This window comes from Bufo gargarizans, chromosome 10 (assembly GCF_014858855.1).
Source record: "Bufo gargarizans isolate SCDJY-AF-19 chromosome 10, ASM1485885v1, whole genome shotgun sequence".
Lineage (NCBI taxonomy): Eukaryota > Metazoa > Chordata > Amphibia > Anura > Bufonidae > Bufo > Bufo gargarizans.
In genome coordinates, this window is record NC_058089.1 from 121,427,379 (window position 1) to 121,441,763 (window position 14,385).

Below are 14,385 nucleotides of genomic sequence, written 5' to 3' on the forward strand. Positions count from 1 at the left end.
CCACCGCAGGACCAATAGGCCATGGTAATAGTCGACCGAATCCACCGAGCCACAGCAACCTTGGAGGCCGCCAGACCCCAACGAGGCCCCTCGGGAACCACAAAAAGGGAGTCAGAGCGGCGAAATGGGGCAGTAACCGACAGGTACACCAGCAAAGCACGGACAACATCCAGAGAATGGCGAGCGCGCTCCTTGGGGTTCGCCGGAGCGGGGCAAAAAAGAAGGGACTGGGCGCAGTACCACCTTATCCTTGTGGAAGACCAAAAAGGGTTCCTTGGGAGGAAAGGGCGCCCAGCTCCGATACCCTCCAGAAAGAGGTGATGGCCACCAAAAGACCACCTTCCAGGTGAGAAGACTCAGGGAAATGTCCCTCAGGGGCTCAAAGGAGCCGTCTGCAGAGAAGACAGAACCAGGTTCAGATCCCAGGGGGGCAGGGGAGGGACATACGGAGGGACCGAATGCGCCACCCCCTGTAGGAAGGTCCTCACCGGACCGAGCAGAGCCAGAGACCGCTGAAAGAAAATGGCCAGAACAGAGACCTGACCCTTCAGAGAGCTCAGGGACATTCCCATCTCAAGACCCGACTGGAGAAAAGAGAGGCTCACTGGAACGGAGAAACGAAGGGGAAAAACACCTAACTTCTCGCAAAAAGGCAAGAAAGGCCTTCCGGGTACGATAGTATATCCGTGAGGAAGCTGGTTTCCTGGCTCTTATCATGGTCTTCACCACAGAGTCTGAGAAACCCCTCTTCTTCAAGATGGAGGTCTCAACAGCCACGCCGTTAAATAAGGCGGCTGTAAAATCCGGTGGAAGAGCGGTCCTTGAGACAGCAGGTCCTCCCTGAGAGGAAGAGGCCAAAGAATGTCTGCCAGCATCCGAGTGCCTTCCGAGAACCAGGCGCGACGAGGCCAAATCGGGGGCGATAATTATGGTCAGGATCCCTTCCGCCGCGACCCTGCGATGAACCTCTGGGAGTGAGGCAGTGGTGGGAAGTCTCGCCACGGAGACACCAGAGCGTCCACCCCGTACGCCTCCGGATCCCGAGCTCGGGCCAGGAACGTGGGAAGCTTGTTGTTGAGCCAGGACGCCAGCAGGTCCACGTCCGGGCGGCCCAAACGGCGACAGACGTCCTTGAATACGTCCGGATGCAGAGACCACTCTCCCGGATGCACCCTGTTGCGGCTGAGAAAGTCTGCCGTCCAGTTTTTCACCCCTGGTATGTACACTGCAGACAATATTTGAACATGAGCTTCCTCCCACTGGAGGATCCTTTTCACCTCTTGCATCACCTTCCGTTTGCGGGTTTCGCCCTGAAGATTGATGTAGGCCACAGCTGTGGCATTGTCCGACTGGACCCTTACCGGGAGACCCGCTAGGAGGTGGGGGGGGGGGTTCAATGAGACAGAGAGGAAAATTGGTCTGAGCTCCAGTATGTTGATCGGAGGGCGGGCTTCCATCTCTGACCACACCCCCTGAACCGTCCGAGCCCGGAGAACGCCACCCCAACCCAGGAGACTGGCATCGGTGGTGACGACTGTCCAGGAGATTGGGAGGAATGATCTCCCTGAAGCCAGATTCTGAGGGGACAGCCACCACGGGAGTTCCATGCGAACCCGAGGAGGTAGGCGGATCTGGGAGTCCAGACCCCTCGATGTCCTGTCCCAGAAGGACAGGATCGCCTGTTGCAGAGGCAGAGTGTGAAACTGGGCAAAGGGAACAGCCTCGAAGGAGGCCACCATAAGCCCCAGAACCTGCATGCACTCCCTGATGGAGATACACAGAGAATGCAGAAGGCGAGACACCGACTACCGTATCCGTGAGAACTTGTAATCCGGAAGGAATACCCGGGCTGCAGTGGTGTCCAGAATCATCCCCAGTAAGGTCACCCTCTGGGAAGGTTGGAGAGAGGACTTCGGGAAGTTGATCAGTCAGCCGAACTGCTGCAGAGTCTGAATAGTAATCCTGACGCTGTATTCGGCCTGGGGACTAGAGGGAGCCTTTATCAGTATGTCATCCAGGTAGGGCAACAGAGATAATGACGGCCGCCAATGGCGAAGAGCAGGAATCTGTGGTGAGATTCTGCGATAGGGACATGCAGATAGGCGTCCCGGATGTCCACTGACGCGAGGAACTCCCCTGGAAGAAGAGAAGCAATAACGGAGCGGAGGGATTCCATCCGGAACCTCCGCACCCGACGGGACTTGTTTAAGAGCTTCAGGTCTAGGACCGGACGTACAGATCCCTCCTTCTTTGGCACCACAAAGATTTGAGTAGAACCCTGTACCCTGTTCCTCCAGAGGAACTGGAGCAACTACTCCCCGGACTAGAAGGGAAGAGACCACTTGTAAAAGGGCCGAGGCTCGGGATGGATCCCCCGGAACCCGAGAAGGGAAGAAACGTTCCGGAGGTCTGGAAGCGAATTCTATCTTGTAACCAGAAGTTACAATTTTCAGGGTCCAAGCGTCTCGAACGTGAGCTCTCCAGACCTGCTAAAAGGAGAGCAGAGAACTGCTTGGGAGCCACGGGGTGGGCAGATCTCCCCTGGAATTGTGCCCGCGGACGCCAGGAAGGCTGAGGCTTAAAGGAAGGCTTCTTGCGGGAGTCCTGAGAGCCGCCGGAGGAGGCGGCTGTCTCGAAAGGACTGGTTTCTAGAGGCAAAAAAGGGGCGAGCTCTGAAGGCGCGCTTGGATCTAGATTGGGGCAGGTGTGTGCTCTTGCCCCCCGTAGCGTCAGAGATAATCTCGTCCAGCGTAGCACCGAAGAGCCTGTAGCCCGCAAAGGGGAAGGTTAGTGAGGGAGCGCTTGGAGGAAGCGTCGGCATCCCAGACCTTCAACCAGACCTCCCTGAGCTGCGTGACTGAGAGGGCCGAAATCCGAGCAAAGAGAGTGCTGAAGTCCAATGAGGCCACACAGAGGAATGTTGCCACATGGGACATTCTGGAGGACGAAGTTCAGGGTGTCCGCAGAGGTATCCTGCTCTGCGAGGTCCTGATTATGGCGCTGCAACCACACCTGAAAAGCGCCCTGGCTACCCAGGCCGAGGCGAACGCGGGCCGCAGATCCTGTGCCTGCCAGAGTGAAGATGGCTTTGGAAAGAGTCCAAATGCCCATCAATGGAGTCCTGTAGGGAAACCCGTCCAGGACTGGTATTGCCGAATTCTTAGCCAATCTGGCCACCGGCGAGTATCCATGCGCCTTGTGGCAGAAAAAACGGTGATTAGGGCGCTCCCAAGCCTTAGAAAGGACCTTGGCGACTCGCCATGAATGGGGAATGTGACTGCCTCTGGTGCGTCACCCCTTCTGGAGTGGAAAAGGGGGAATTCCTGGTTACTAGTAGAAGGAGGTTCCCCCTGTATGTCAAAGGTGTCACGGACCGCCGTAACCAAGTCTGCCACCATGGTGGAGAGCTTAGGCGAGGGTTGCGGTTCCGTGTCCTCGTCCGAGCCGGACCTTCCCCCTTCAGACCTGTAGCCCATGCGAGGGGGAGAGGCTGAACACGCCTCCAGGCGAGGGGGGGAAGCAGAGTCATCCGAGGAGGGATGCTGCATGCCTTTTAGCGGTCGAGCGTCCTCTGTGGGGGGCACCTGGAGGTGGAGCGATGCTAACCACAGGCACCGCATGCGATGGATCCATGGCCGCCCTGCGTTCCATAAAGGCCATGGGCCAAGTCCGCGGCCGCCCTAGCTATGGCAGAGGCCCAGGAGGGCTCCGAAGGGACTGGGCTGGTTTGGTGGATGATCCTGTCCCGAGGCAGGGCAAGAGTCACAGGAGCCTGTAAACGATAGTGGCAAGCAGCAGACCTTACAGGATCCCAGTGGGACCTGAGGTGTCGCTTTAGATTTTTGGGGGGCCCCCGGACATGGCATGACGGCGGCAATCCCGGAGTCAGGGTCTCCTACAGTTTTGCGGAACACTATCTGTCCTACCGTGACCTGTGAGGAGCTGGAGTAGCAGCCAAGCGTGGAGAAGCGCTGAGGCAAAGCGGAAGCGCCCCAGTCGCGTCACAGATCGCGCGAAAAATATGCGCTAAAAAAATCATGCAGAAAAAAATTGCACATGGAAAAAGGCAGACCCCCGGCTCCGAAAATGGCGCCCGCCGCCAGGATGCAGGGGAAAACGAGCCCTCCGAACAAAACGGGAAAAGGCGCAGCAGCATGGGGCAGCGAATAGCCACTGCCCCAAGAAGGAATCCCTCCTCCCTCTCAGCCAGCCCTCTCAGATCCACAAGTAAGCCCTGAAGAACCATGTCACAGTGTGAGCACGGGGGGGAGGGGGAGCAGCAGGAGAGCCGTTGTACTTATCTGAGTCCAGCAGTCTTCACCCTCTGTTCCGGACCAGCATGGGGTCACCTCTTCAGTCATCTGGCACAAGGGGTGGCAGTGCACTGGATAGAGGGCAGTACTGGGTGACCCCGGATCTGGTAGGCCTGATCTGCAGGTCGAGCCCGGTTCCACTTATCTTCTGGGGGGAAAGGGAGGTAGCCGGGGACGGTCATTCGACCCCGGCACTTGCTCCGCTGAGAGACCAGGGATGCACCATGCGACCCTGCGTCCTCTGTTTAGAAAAAAAAAAACAGGAGAAGAAAAAACTACAGGGACAACCGTGCAGGAGCAGGAGTGTCACCTCCTTATCCGACACTAAGCTAAAACTGAGGTCCTCCTGTTGGAGCATGGGGGTATAGCCAGTGGAGGAGCTGATTTTTCTTATTTGCATAGTGTCTCCTCCTAGTGGTGGCTTAAGCTATACCCATGGTCTGTGTCCCCCAATGGAATGGGCGAGAAATATCTATTTTTGCAGCTGACACTAAACTATCTAAAGTAATTGACACGGAAGAGGACAATATACTGTATATCTACACTACAGAGGACAGAAAGCTGCTACAGATGGATCTGGATAGATTGGAGGCTTGGGCAGAGAAGTGGCAGATGAGGTTTAACACTGACAAATGTAAGGTTATGCACATGGGAAGGAATAATGCAAGTCACCCGTACATACTAAATGGTAAAACACTGGTTAACACTGACATGCAAAACGACCTAGGAATTTTAGTGAACAGCAAACTAAGCTATAGAAACCAGTGTCAGGGAGCTGCTGCCAAGGCCAATAAGATAATGGGATGCATCAAAAGGAGCATAGATACCCGTGATGAGAACATAGTCCTACCACTTTACAAATCACTAGTCAGACCACACATGGAGGACTGTGTACAGTTCTGGGCTCCTGTAAACAAGGCAGACATAGCAGAGCTGGAGAGGGTTCAGAGGAGGGAAACTAAAGTAATAACTGGAATGAAAGGGACTACAAGTACCCTGAAAGATCATCATAATTAGGGTTATTCACTTTAGAAAAAAGACGACGGAGAGGAGATCTAATTACTATGTATAAATAAATCAGGGGTCAGTTGCAGAGTTCTCTCCCATCATCTATTTATCCCCAGGACTGTGACGAGGGGACATCCTCTGCGTCTGGAGGAAAGGTGGTTTGTACACAAACATAGAAGAGGATTCTTTACGGTAAGAGCAGTGAGACTATGGATCTGTCTGCCTGAGAAGGTGGTGATTGTGAGTTCGCTATAAGAGTTCAGGAGGGGCCTGGATGTATTTCTGGAGTGTAATAATATTAGAGGCTATAGCTACTAGAGAGGGGTCGGTGATCCAGGGAGTTAATCTGATGCTTGATTGGAGTCGGGAAGGATTTTTTCCCCCCTTAAAGGGGTTGTCCAGGTTCAGAGCTGAACCTGGACAGCCCTCCATTTTCACCCCGGCAGCCCCCCTGACATGAGCATCGGAGCAGTTCATGCTCCGATGCTCTCCTTTGCCCTGCGCTAAATCGCGCAGGGCAAAGGCATTTTTCAGAGTTCCGGTGACGTACCAGGGCTCTCTATGGGGCTAACAGGAACCCCGGTGACGTCACCGGCACTGATGGGCGGGATTTAGCGCTGCCCTAGCCAGTAAAACGGCTAGGGCAGAGCTAAAGCCCGCCCCTCAGAGCCGGTGACGTCACCGAACACACTGCTGGGCGGAAGTTACCGCCCGGCAGTGTGTTATTGAAAACACAAGAGCCCGTGCCCTGCGCGATCTAGCGCAGGGCACGGGAGCGCATCGGAGCATGAGATGCTCCGATGCTAGGCTCAGGGGGGCTGCCGGGGTGAAAATAACGGTATGTCCGGGTTCAGCTCTGAACCCGGACAACCCCTTTAAGTAGGGAAAATTGGCTTTTACCTCAGTTTTTTTTTTTGCCTTCCTCTGGATCAACTTGCAGGATAACATTCCGAACTGGATGGACAGATGTCTTTTTTCGGTCTTATATACTATGGTACTACGTTAATATAGGAAAAAGCACTAGCCTACGTGCGCTCCCATGGTCCCGGCCACCAAAGAGGCTGACGCTTTTTCCTTTAGTGTGAAAACACATCCTCCGCTGATGGATTGCAGGGTGTTTTGTAACCATGGAAACGAGCAGTGTATAATGTGATGGAAAAATGAATCCAGCCAGCAAAGGCAGCAATATGGATAACAACAATATATTAGTAAGTGGCTTTTTATTAACTTCCTCTACCATGATAAATGCAACTTACTGAACAGTGGGTTAATACTGATGACCTGTCCTCAGGATAGGTCCTAAATATCAGATTAGCAGGGGTGCAGATAAAGGAGTAGCAGCTTCAGTGCAAGCACTTCTTCCTTTTCATGAATTACCTGCGCATCAACGCTTGTATAGGCGGCATAGTGTAATTACAACTGCTCGTCCCGTTCACTTGACTATCCTCAGGATAAGTCATAAGTATTAACCCACTGCACATCCTCTTTAACTAACTTCTTAAGTCCAGAGAGGAAAGGGGGCGAGTGACTCAATCACAGCATCACATATTACACTAATCAAAGCACTGTTCTTTTGGCATCCATACTGTATCTAGGCCAGTCAAGACAACAGAGCATGTCATACTGTTATCAAAATTCTACTCCTACTATTATAATGAGGATTACCCTACAGATAATATCTTCCCCTCGCAGCAGCAGTAAATTACAATGGATTTCCTATCTATATATGTGTGTTGACTGCTACACAAAGACAGTGTTTTGCATTTAAAGGGGTTTTCCAAGATTTTTATACTGATGACTAGTGATGAGCGATTCAAATAAAAACTTTGTTCCAATACTCTACGGAGCTCCTAGAATGTATTGGCTCAGATGAGCCTGAAGTTGTTGCTCCGCGAAGTCTAGCAAGACTTTGGGTAATACTTCATAAATTAATTTGTACTAGGGCTGCACGATATGGGAATTTTGTGCGATTGCGATAACTATATGCGATGCAATATTTTAAGGGAGTTGTGCTAGAGGTCTATTTGCTTGGATTTTCAAGGCAAAAGCACACACAAATTACTGATAATGCTGAAATGTAGTTATGCTCAACTCAAAAACTGAAATGCACAGTGTTTTTCTAAATAAAACATCTTTTACTAAAGTAAATAACATATTTGCATTACTGCAAAAGTACAAAATACAAAACTTGCCATTTTCTTAATAGCACTGCACAGAAAAGATAATAAAATCGAATAGATATAAGAACATGTGTTCATTAAAATAAGATTTTCCGAACACTGAACAGGAACTTTTTAAAGAACACTATAGTCAGCAGCAGCAATATAAGGTAATATACCATATTTTTTGCCCTATAAGAAATGTTTTTGAGGTTTTGAGGAGGAGCATCTTATGCTAGATGCCATCCACAGATCCCCCCCCCATAACTAGTGTCCCTACAGTGTGAATGAACCCCAATACAGGGGCTGGGGGCCGGCATCTGGATTAGGAATGACAAGTTCTGTAGCAGAGAGGAGGGAGGAGGCAGGCGCATCACTCACTATGTCATGCGCCCGCGCCGCCTGCTTCATTCATAAAGTGGGCGGCGCAGGTGCATGAAGTAGTGAGTGATGCGCCGCGCGCCGCCCGCCCTCCCTCCCTCCCTCCCGGCCTGCCTCCTCCCTGCTACGGAATTTAGTTGTAAGTAATACAGCTGGATTACACATAATTATTATATTTTAACAATGCCTACAGGTTAGATAAGATTATACAACAGTAAGCGGGGCCGGTGCATTAGAATACAGGGACTGCACATGGTCCCCGCTGTCATTCCTAATCCAGATGCCGGCCCCCAGCCCCTCCTCTCTCTGTTAATACACCCGCCGCCTGTGCTGTGCGGCGGCCGTGTATCATTGTAGGTAATCTCTGTATTTTTGGGTCGGCCAAATCGCAATTCATCAATTATCGTGATACGATTGCTTTGGCGATATATCGTGCAGGCCTAATTTGTACTGTAAAACACCATCTCCCGAACTCTGGTTCAGTTCCAAGGTATCGCTACTTGTCTACAGCCAGGAAAATCTGACTGTAAGCTCTAGTATCCAAGATTAACAGAGATATTGATCAAAACTGGTGCAAAGGAAAACTGACTTAGATGCCCATAGCAACCAATCAGATTGATCCTTTCAATTGCCAAATGGCTCTGAAAAATTAAAGGTGGAATGTCACTGGTTGCTATGGGCACCAGTTATGATAAATGTCCCCTTAATATTCCATATAAAGGCACCATATACAGTAACAGGACTGCCCTGTGCAGGAGGCATCTGATCTTACCTCTATGCGGCTCAGCTCTTGGCTGTGAATCACGTCCCTCAGTTGACTGTGCAGCTGTTGTACGAGAAGCTCCTTGTTAGTCACCAGATCCCTCAGCTCCTCCAGTTCCCGCACGACCCCTCTAAAGAGACACAAATTAGGGACACGTGCCCAGGAAGCCATCACATGCCATCATTTCACCACAATAGTTTGGCCTCTGTACGTCCTACTGCAGCGGCCGGGCCCAGACTGTATTAATAGAGGTTTTCTCTGGATGAGAAAATAAATGAGGTAAATTGGGAAGTGACTTATTTGTCTATTAATTAGAGCCTTAAGGATAAACCCTTCACTTGCCATGAAAACAGTTAAATTGGAAGCATGTTAGGAAACGACACCTCCCTGCTCCACACAATTCTAAGGGTACTTTCACACTTGCGGCAGAGGATTCCGACAGGCAGTTCAGTCGCCGGCAATCTGGACGCAAACTGATGCATTTGTCAGACGGATCCGGTTGCGGATCCGTCTGACAAATGCATTGCAATACCGGATCCGTCTTTCCAGTTGTCATCCTGGAAAAACAGATCCGGTATTTATATTTTTCACATTTTTAAAAGGTCTGCGCATGCACGGACTGCAAAACCGGATCAGTTTATCTGGAACACTTGGGGCCGGATCCGGCATTAATGCATTTTAATAGAAAATAGTGCCCGATCCGGCATTCCGGCAAGTGTTCAGGATTTCTGGCCGGAGAGAAAACTGCAGCATGCTGCTGTATTTTCTCCGGCCAAAAAATGTAAGAGGGACTGTACTGATGCATCCTGAACGGAATCGCTCTCCATTCAGAATGCATTAGGATAAAACGGATCCGTTTTTAATCGGTATTGAGCCCCTGTGACGGAACTCGATACCGGAAAACAAAAACGCTAGTGTGAAAGTACCCTAAATCGTTATCGAACCATATGCAGTTTTATGCATTGGAGAAACTCGATTCTTTTTTTATTGTATTATTCCGTTGAATTATAATTTTCGGTGTATTTACAGATAGACTTGGACTGTTGCTTTTCAATGTGTTTGCTGCAGTGTTGGGGGACTAAAAAAATATCAAAACAATAACAGCAATAGAAGAAATAAAATGTAAACAAAAATAAAAATAAACAGCAGAGCTAAAATAAAATACAAAAACAATAACAGCAAAAATAATAACCAAGTCTAAGTTTTTTTTTTCCTGCATCCAATTTCAAATTTTTCTTCTATTTCTTTTGAAAAATAAAATTTATAAAAATGTTTTACTTCGCCATTTACTAAACAACGTTTAAATTACAGCAAATATTTTCTGCACTTTATACATTTTACATTTTAAACTTTAGCAGATTTAATCTGAGATTAGCAATCCTTGGCTTTCTGGCTGCTGTAGTTTCACAGCATCCGGCCTGCTCGGCTCCCAAGCGCACATTCCCATATATCCCATATACAGACTTAATTTTCTTTATAATTTCTGTGTTTTTATTATAATTTTGTACTTCTATGTGCTTTAAAATTACTTTCACTAGAATTTTCCTGTGTTTTTTTCTTTTTTGAGATTCCCAGGCTGACCCTACTGCTGTTGCTTTGCGTTAATATTCTAACATGACTCTAGATATAATTTTTTATTATAATTAACGCCACCTTTGATTTCTACCATAAGAAAATCAGGCCAGCTGCAAAATCCCTTTCATGTCACTGGCTGATGAGGTAAAGGGGAGATGACAAGCTGCACTCAGGAACTATATGCCCTGCACAGTGGGCTTTCGGTGCAAGCCATCGGTGGGCACCTTTTCCAATATGAAAAGGTGTATATGACGGCAGAAGGAAATGAAGGGAGATGGGGGAGGACTAGATAATTCTCAAATAAGACATGTAAAGAAATAGAACGTACGGAGGGCGCAGCTTGTAAAAAGGTCTGTACAGAGAGGAATGAAACCCCTTCACAGCAAATCACGGAGAGGAAAAAAAAAAAAACGCTGCCAGACTACTCATAAATTATACAGCTCATCTGCATATTCAAGGCAGGAGACATTATGCAAATGTAGGTTGATTTGCACACTGTATTCTTTTTTTTTTTTTTTTCTGCTTGCTACGGCAAAGATTTAGCTTTTCAGGAGAGGCGGAGAGGACAGGACAGTTAGACATGGTGATGATGGCATCTCTCGCCCTACAATCTCTCTTCCCAGACGCAGAGGTCCATGCAAAACAAACACTCCTTCTGGAGAACAGCCTCCAAACAAAGCCAGTATTTGCATGGCTAATTGCGCTGTTAATTAACCGGTTCAGCGCTGGAGAGGTTGTCTCATACAGAGAGAGACGGAAATTTTTCAAGGCCTTTTGAGAATGGGAGAAAGATGCGGGCAGCGTGCGATGAATGAACAGGGCAGCGGGCACGGGGATCGCGTCCCTTCATCAGGCTAAACAGGGAAGGTGCCAATGCACACATGTATATACATATTAGTCGTGATTAGAAATCCGAAGGATTTAGGAAATAAGAACGATGATGGTTAGAAGGGGGGGGGGGGGCTGTGCGACAGCGCACAACACTTCATAATTATTTCATCTGATGAGGCGCTCTCTGTCCCGGGGGATTATTTTACCTAATTGCAGGGTGTTAATGGGAGGAAGGACGAGGAGGGGAGGTTTGCTAGAAGTTCAGGATGGCTCTCCTGTCTCAGGGGGAGGGAATAGGGAGTGCCCAGCTTATTTAGAATAAAACAGAATGGCAGTATATAGTCATGCGGAGGCAGTTTCATCACAGTTCCTATCAGCTGTTCTCCAATAAGCAGCCAACGTTTTCTTACTGCTAGGTTTTTTTTCCCATTTCCTATGCTGCAGGCTTTGCACAACCCCCTCCCCCATGCCCAGCAGACCCATGCCAGGCTGCCGCTTATACCCTCTGGGAAAAGTTAACTGTAATTTTTTTCAGCTTTTAAATCAATTAGCCCGTCTGTTAATTAACATCAAGCCGACAGGAGGAGGAGAAAGAGCGAGAGCTGCATAGGCGGATGGCAGACGAGCTGGCACGATGCCATCCACTCAGTGGCAACGCCACAGTTTTGTGTGTTCTCGGCAGCGGGTATATGTCACGGCGGCCAATGAAGTGGGTCTGGAGATCCTTTACAGCTCCAGAGCAGACAAAGAACGGGGCACTGGCTGCCAGAACAAACCTCCTTACCAAGGGAAGCAAGACACAGAATATAGGTAACGAGTGGGAAGCCAGCAATGGGGCATGGGGGTGACTGATGCGGCTCCCCTCCCCCCCCCAAATGTTCCTTCTGCCGCAGTGAGCAAGCAATGATGTATCCTTCCACGCCATGTAAGGCACCGTCGCCAAGCTGCGGGTGCCCGCCTCAAGTATGGAGCCGGCGGTTAAACATGGAGGAAAAATATTCATCAGTGAAAAAAGGATCAGTGCCAAGGACCCTGGCATCTTTTACAGCATTACATCTTCCTCCGGGGACTCTTTTTTTCCTGCGGCTTTGCAAGCTCGTTTGGCATTCAAGTTTTGCAATTAACACGTAAAGAAACGCCTCGTCAACAACAAACAAAAGGGTTTGGGCCGCAGATCTGCAGGAACGGCACAGGCAGTTAGGACTTCTCTACGTGTCACAGTATGGCCGCTGCCAACCACTCCAAGAAGAGGAAATGCCAGCAGCAAACATGGGAGAGCAAGGATTCGATATGCAAGCACTAAAATGGAAGGACACCTATGTGCAGGTGCTGGAGGATCCTTTCCAGGATATTTTTGCATTAGGAAGAGGCTTGTTCTCAATTCCCTGCACCCACATGCAAACATGCACATACAATGACACATTTGCAGAGCAGGTACGTGGCAGGAAAAGCAGCTCCCCAGAAGCAGCAAGATCAGGAGGCTGAGAGAGATTTATCTGCATTTGCTGCTATCACCAGGGAGATGAATGGGGCCGAACCTAACCCTTTCTCCCAGATCTGCCTATGTGGAAGCGTCACTCAAAGGAGCACAAACTTGGGAGGTAGTCAGGAGTGTGCCACTTTGCAAAGAGCACTGCACTTGACGGGTACAAAGCATTGTCAACACTCCAGATGTTCCCTCGTAATTTGCTGTGCTCTAGTTTCTCGGATGGGTACTCACATGGTTGATGCTGTGTTGGCTCCAGTTAGGTCTGTGGGCACTGGGTGCAGGGTCAAAATCTGGCGCTGGAAAAGAACAAAAAAAAAAAAAAATGGATACAGTCAGATAAGTCAAGCCAACACGATGAGGATCTTACAAAAGTATGCGGAGTGTTCTGCTGCCCGTTGTGTAGAGGGCACTGACAACCTGGCTTGGAATATAAGACCCGCAATGGATTTACAGCATGCGCTCATGGCTTCAGATTTAACCATATGCCAATCGTTGGGGGAATTTAGTTTTTTTTAATAAATCCGCACTGGGTTTTAATGAGGAATAATTGTTTAGCTAACGAGCTTTGGCACACTGAAATAATGAAGCGCCCTATATGCACACTGTCTGGATTACAAAGACAAGCACTAAAGATTCTGCATGTGGATGAGAGAGCGCAGCCTCCCTCAGCAGGAGGAACGCAACGATGGGCGATGGGTCCGGGATCTTACTCCTCTGCCAAGGGGCGTACAGAGCCCCCACCAAGAGCGGAGGGGCGGCAGAGGGTTATTAAACTCACACAGCCTGAAGTCGGCAGCTAATGTCTCTAGTGGTTAATCATCCTACAGTGCTATGGCTTTGTGCATATCTCATTTGCATCTCATTAGAGCTGCTTGTACAGGAGCGTATTCGGAGCGGAGAAAGTTGGAAAAAGCTGGCGTTGAGAGGGCAGCTTTCTATGTTATGATAGATCGGAGCTAACCAGTCCCTACAGATGAGCGGAGGAGTCCTGCCACCACATTCCTAAGGATAATTGGAGCCCTGGCACTCTGATGGCTGCTCATCCGGATACAGCAGTCCTCCACTATCCCTAATCACCGCCGCTTCTACAGGGGGGGGGGAGAAAGTAATGGGTATTAGTGTCACACATAGCTGGTGGTACCCAGGGAGCAGAGGAATGCCCGGCTAAGAGTCCGTTCTCTGCATCGTCACACAAGCATCTCCCAACTTTCCCAGGGCGTCCTAAAACCATTGATGTACTGAGCCAGGTAAGACTCCAGGGCAGGTAGGTGGGTGAATGGTGGATGTATACATGTAATATTCCTGACAGGCTGAGATTATGACACATGTAGATGTCGCTGTTGTTCTGCAGAAGGCTGTAATGATATGCAAAAACATAATGACTCCATCTGAATGTTGAGCAACCACAATTCTCGAGAGCGGGGGGAGGGGGAAGCGGAAAAAAGAAGAAGGACCGCGAGAAGGATGATACTTTAATTATCAGGCAATTATACCACAGGGGTTGTGCGATTATTATAGGAATGTGTAATGGTGACATGCAAGAGAAAATGGCATATAATTTCACATCCTGTTAATAGCCATAGAACAAGCCCTCCACAAATGACTGAATCTGGAGCTGCTTGCTGTATACGAGGTATGTGCCGGGCCATGGCTGAAGGTTCTGGCACATAAAGCCGCCTCATTTATCTGCAGGAAAGCAAGAAATAATTAACATCCAGAGGAAGAGACGCTCAATTAACTGACAGACAACGCACGTCCCTTATAGTCTGTCAGGGACAGGCCTGGGAAGCAAGCACCAAGCAGCCCTCCCCCCGCGCAGAGAAATGTCGCTCAATTGTGCGAGCATGTGGGGGAAATATTTTATAT

The 14,385-nt window shown here is 49.3% G+C and overlaps 1 protein-coding gene across 3 annotated transcripts in view; it reads right to left on the minus strand.

Moving 5' to 3' along the window:
- PMFBP1 (polyamine modulated factor 1 binding protein 1) overlaps positions 1–14,385 on the minus strand; it is a 148,007-nt gene that overhangs the window by 74,451 nt on the left and 59,171 nt on the right. For all 3 annotated transcript variants that reach the window (XM_044270986.1, XM_044270983.1, XM_044270985.1), the window contains exons 4-5: positions 12,751–12,815; positions 8,634–8,754 (exon numbers count right to left, since the gene is read on the minus strand). In XM_044270986.1, the coding sequence (XP_044126921.1) occupies positions 8,634–8,754; positions 12,751–12,815 (186 nt within the window). The remainder of the gene's footprint in view (positions 1–8,633; positions 8,755–12,750; positions 12,816–14,385) is intronic.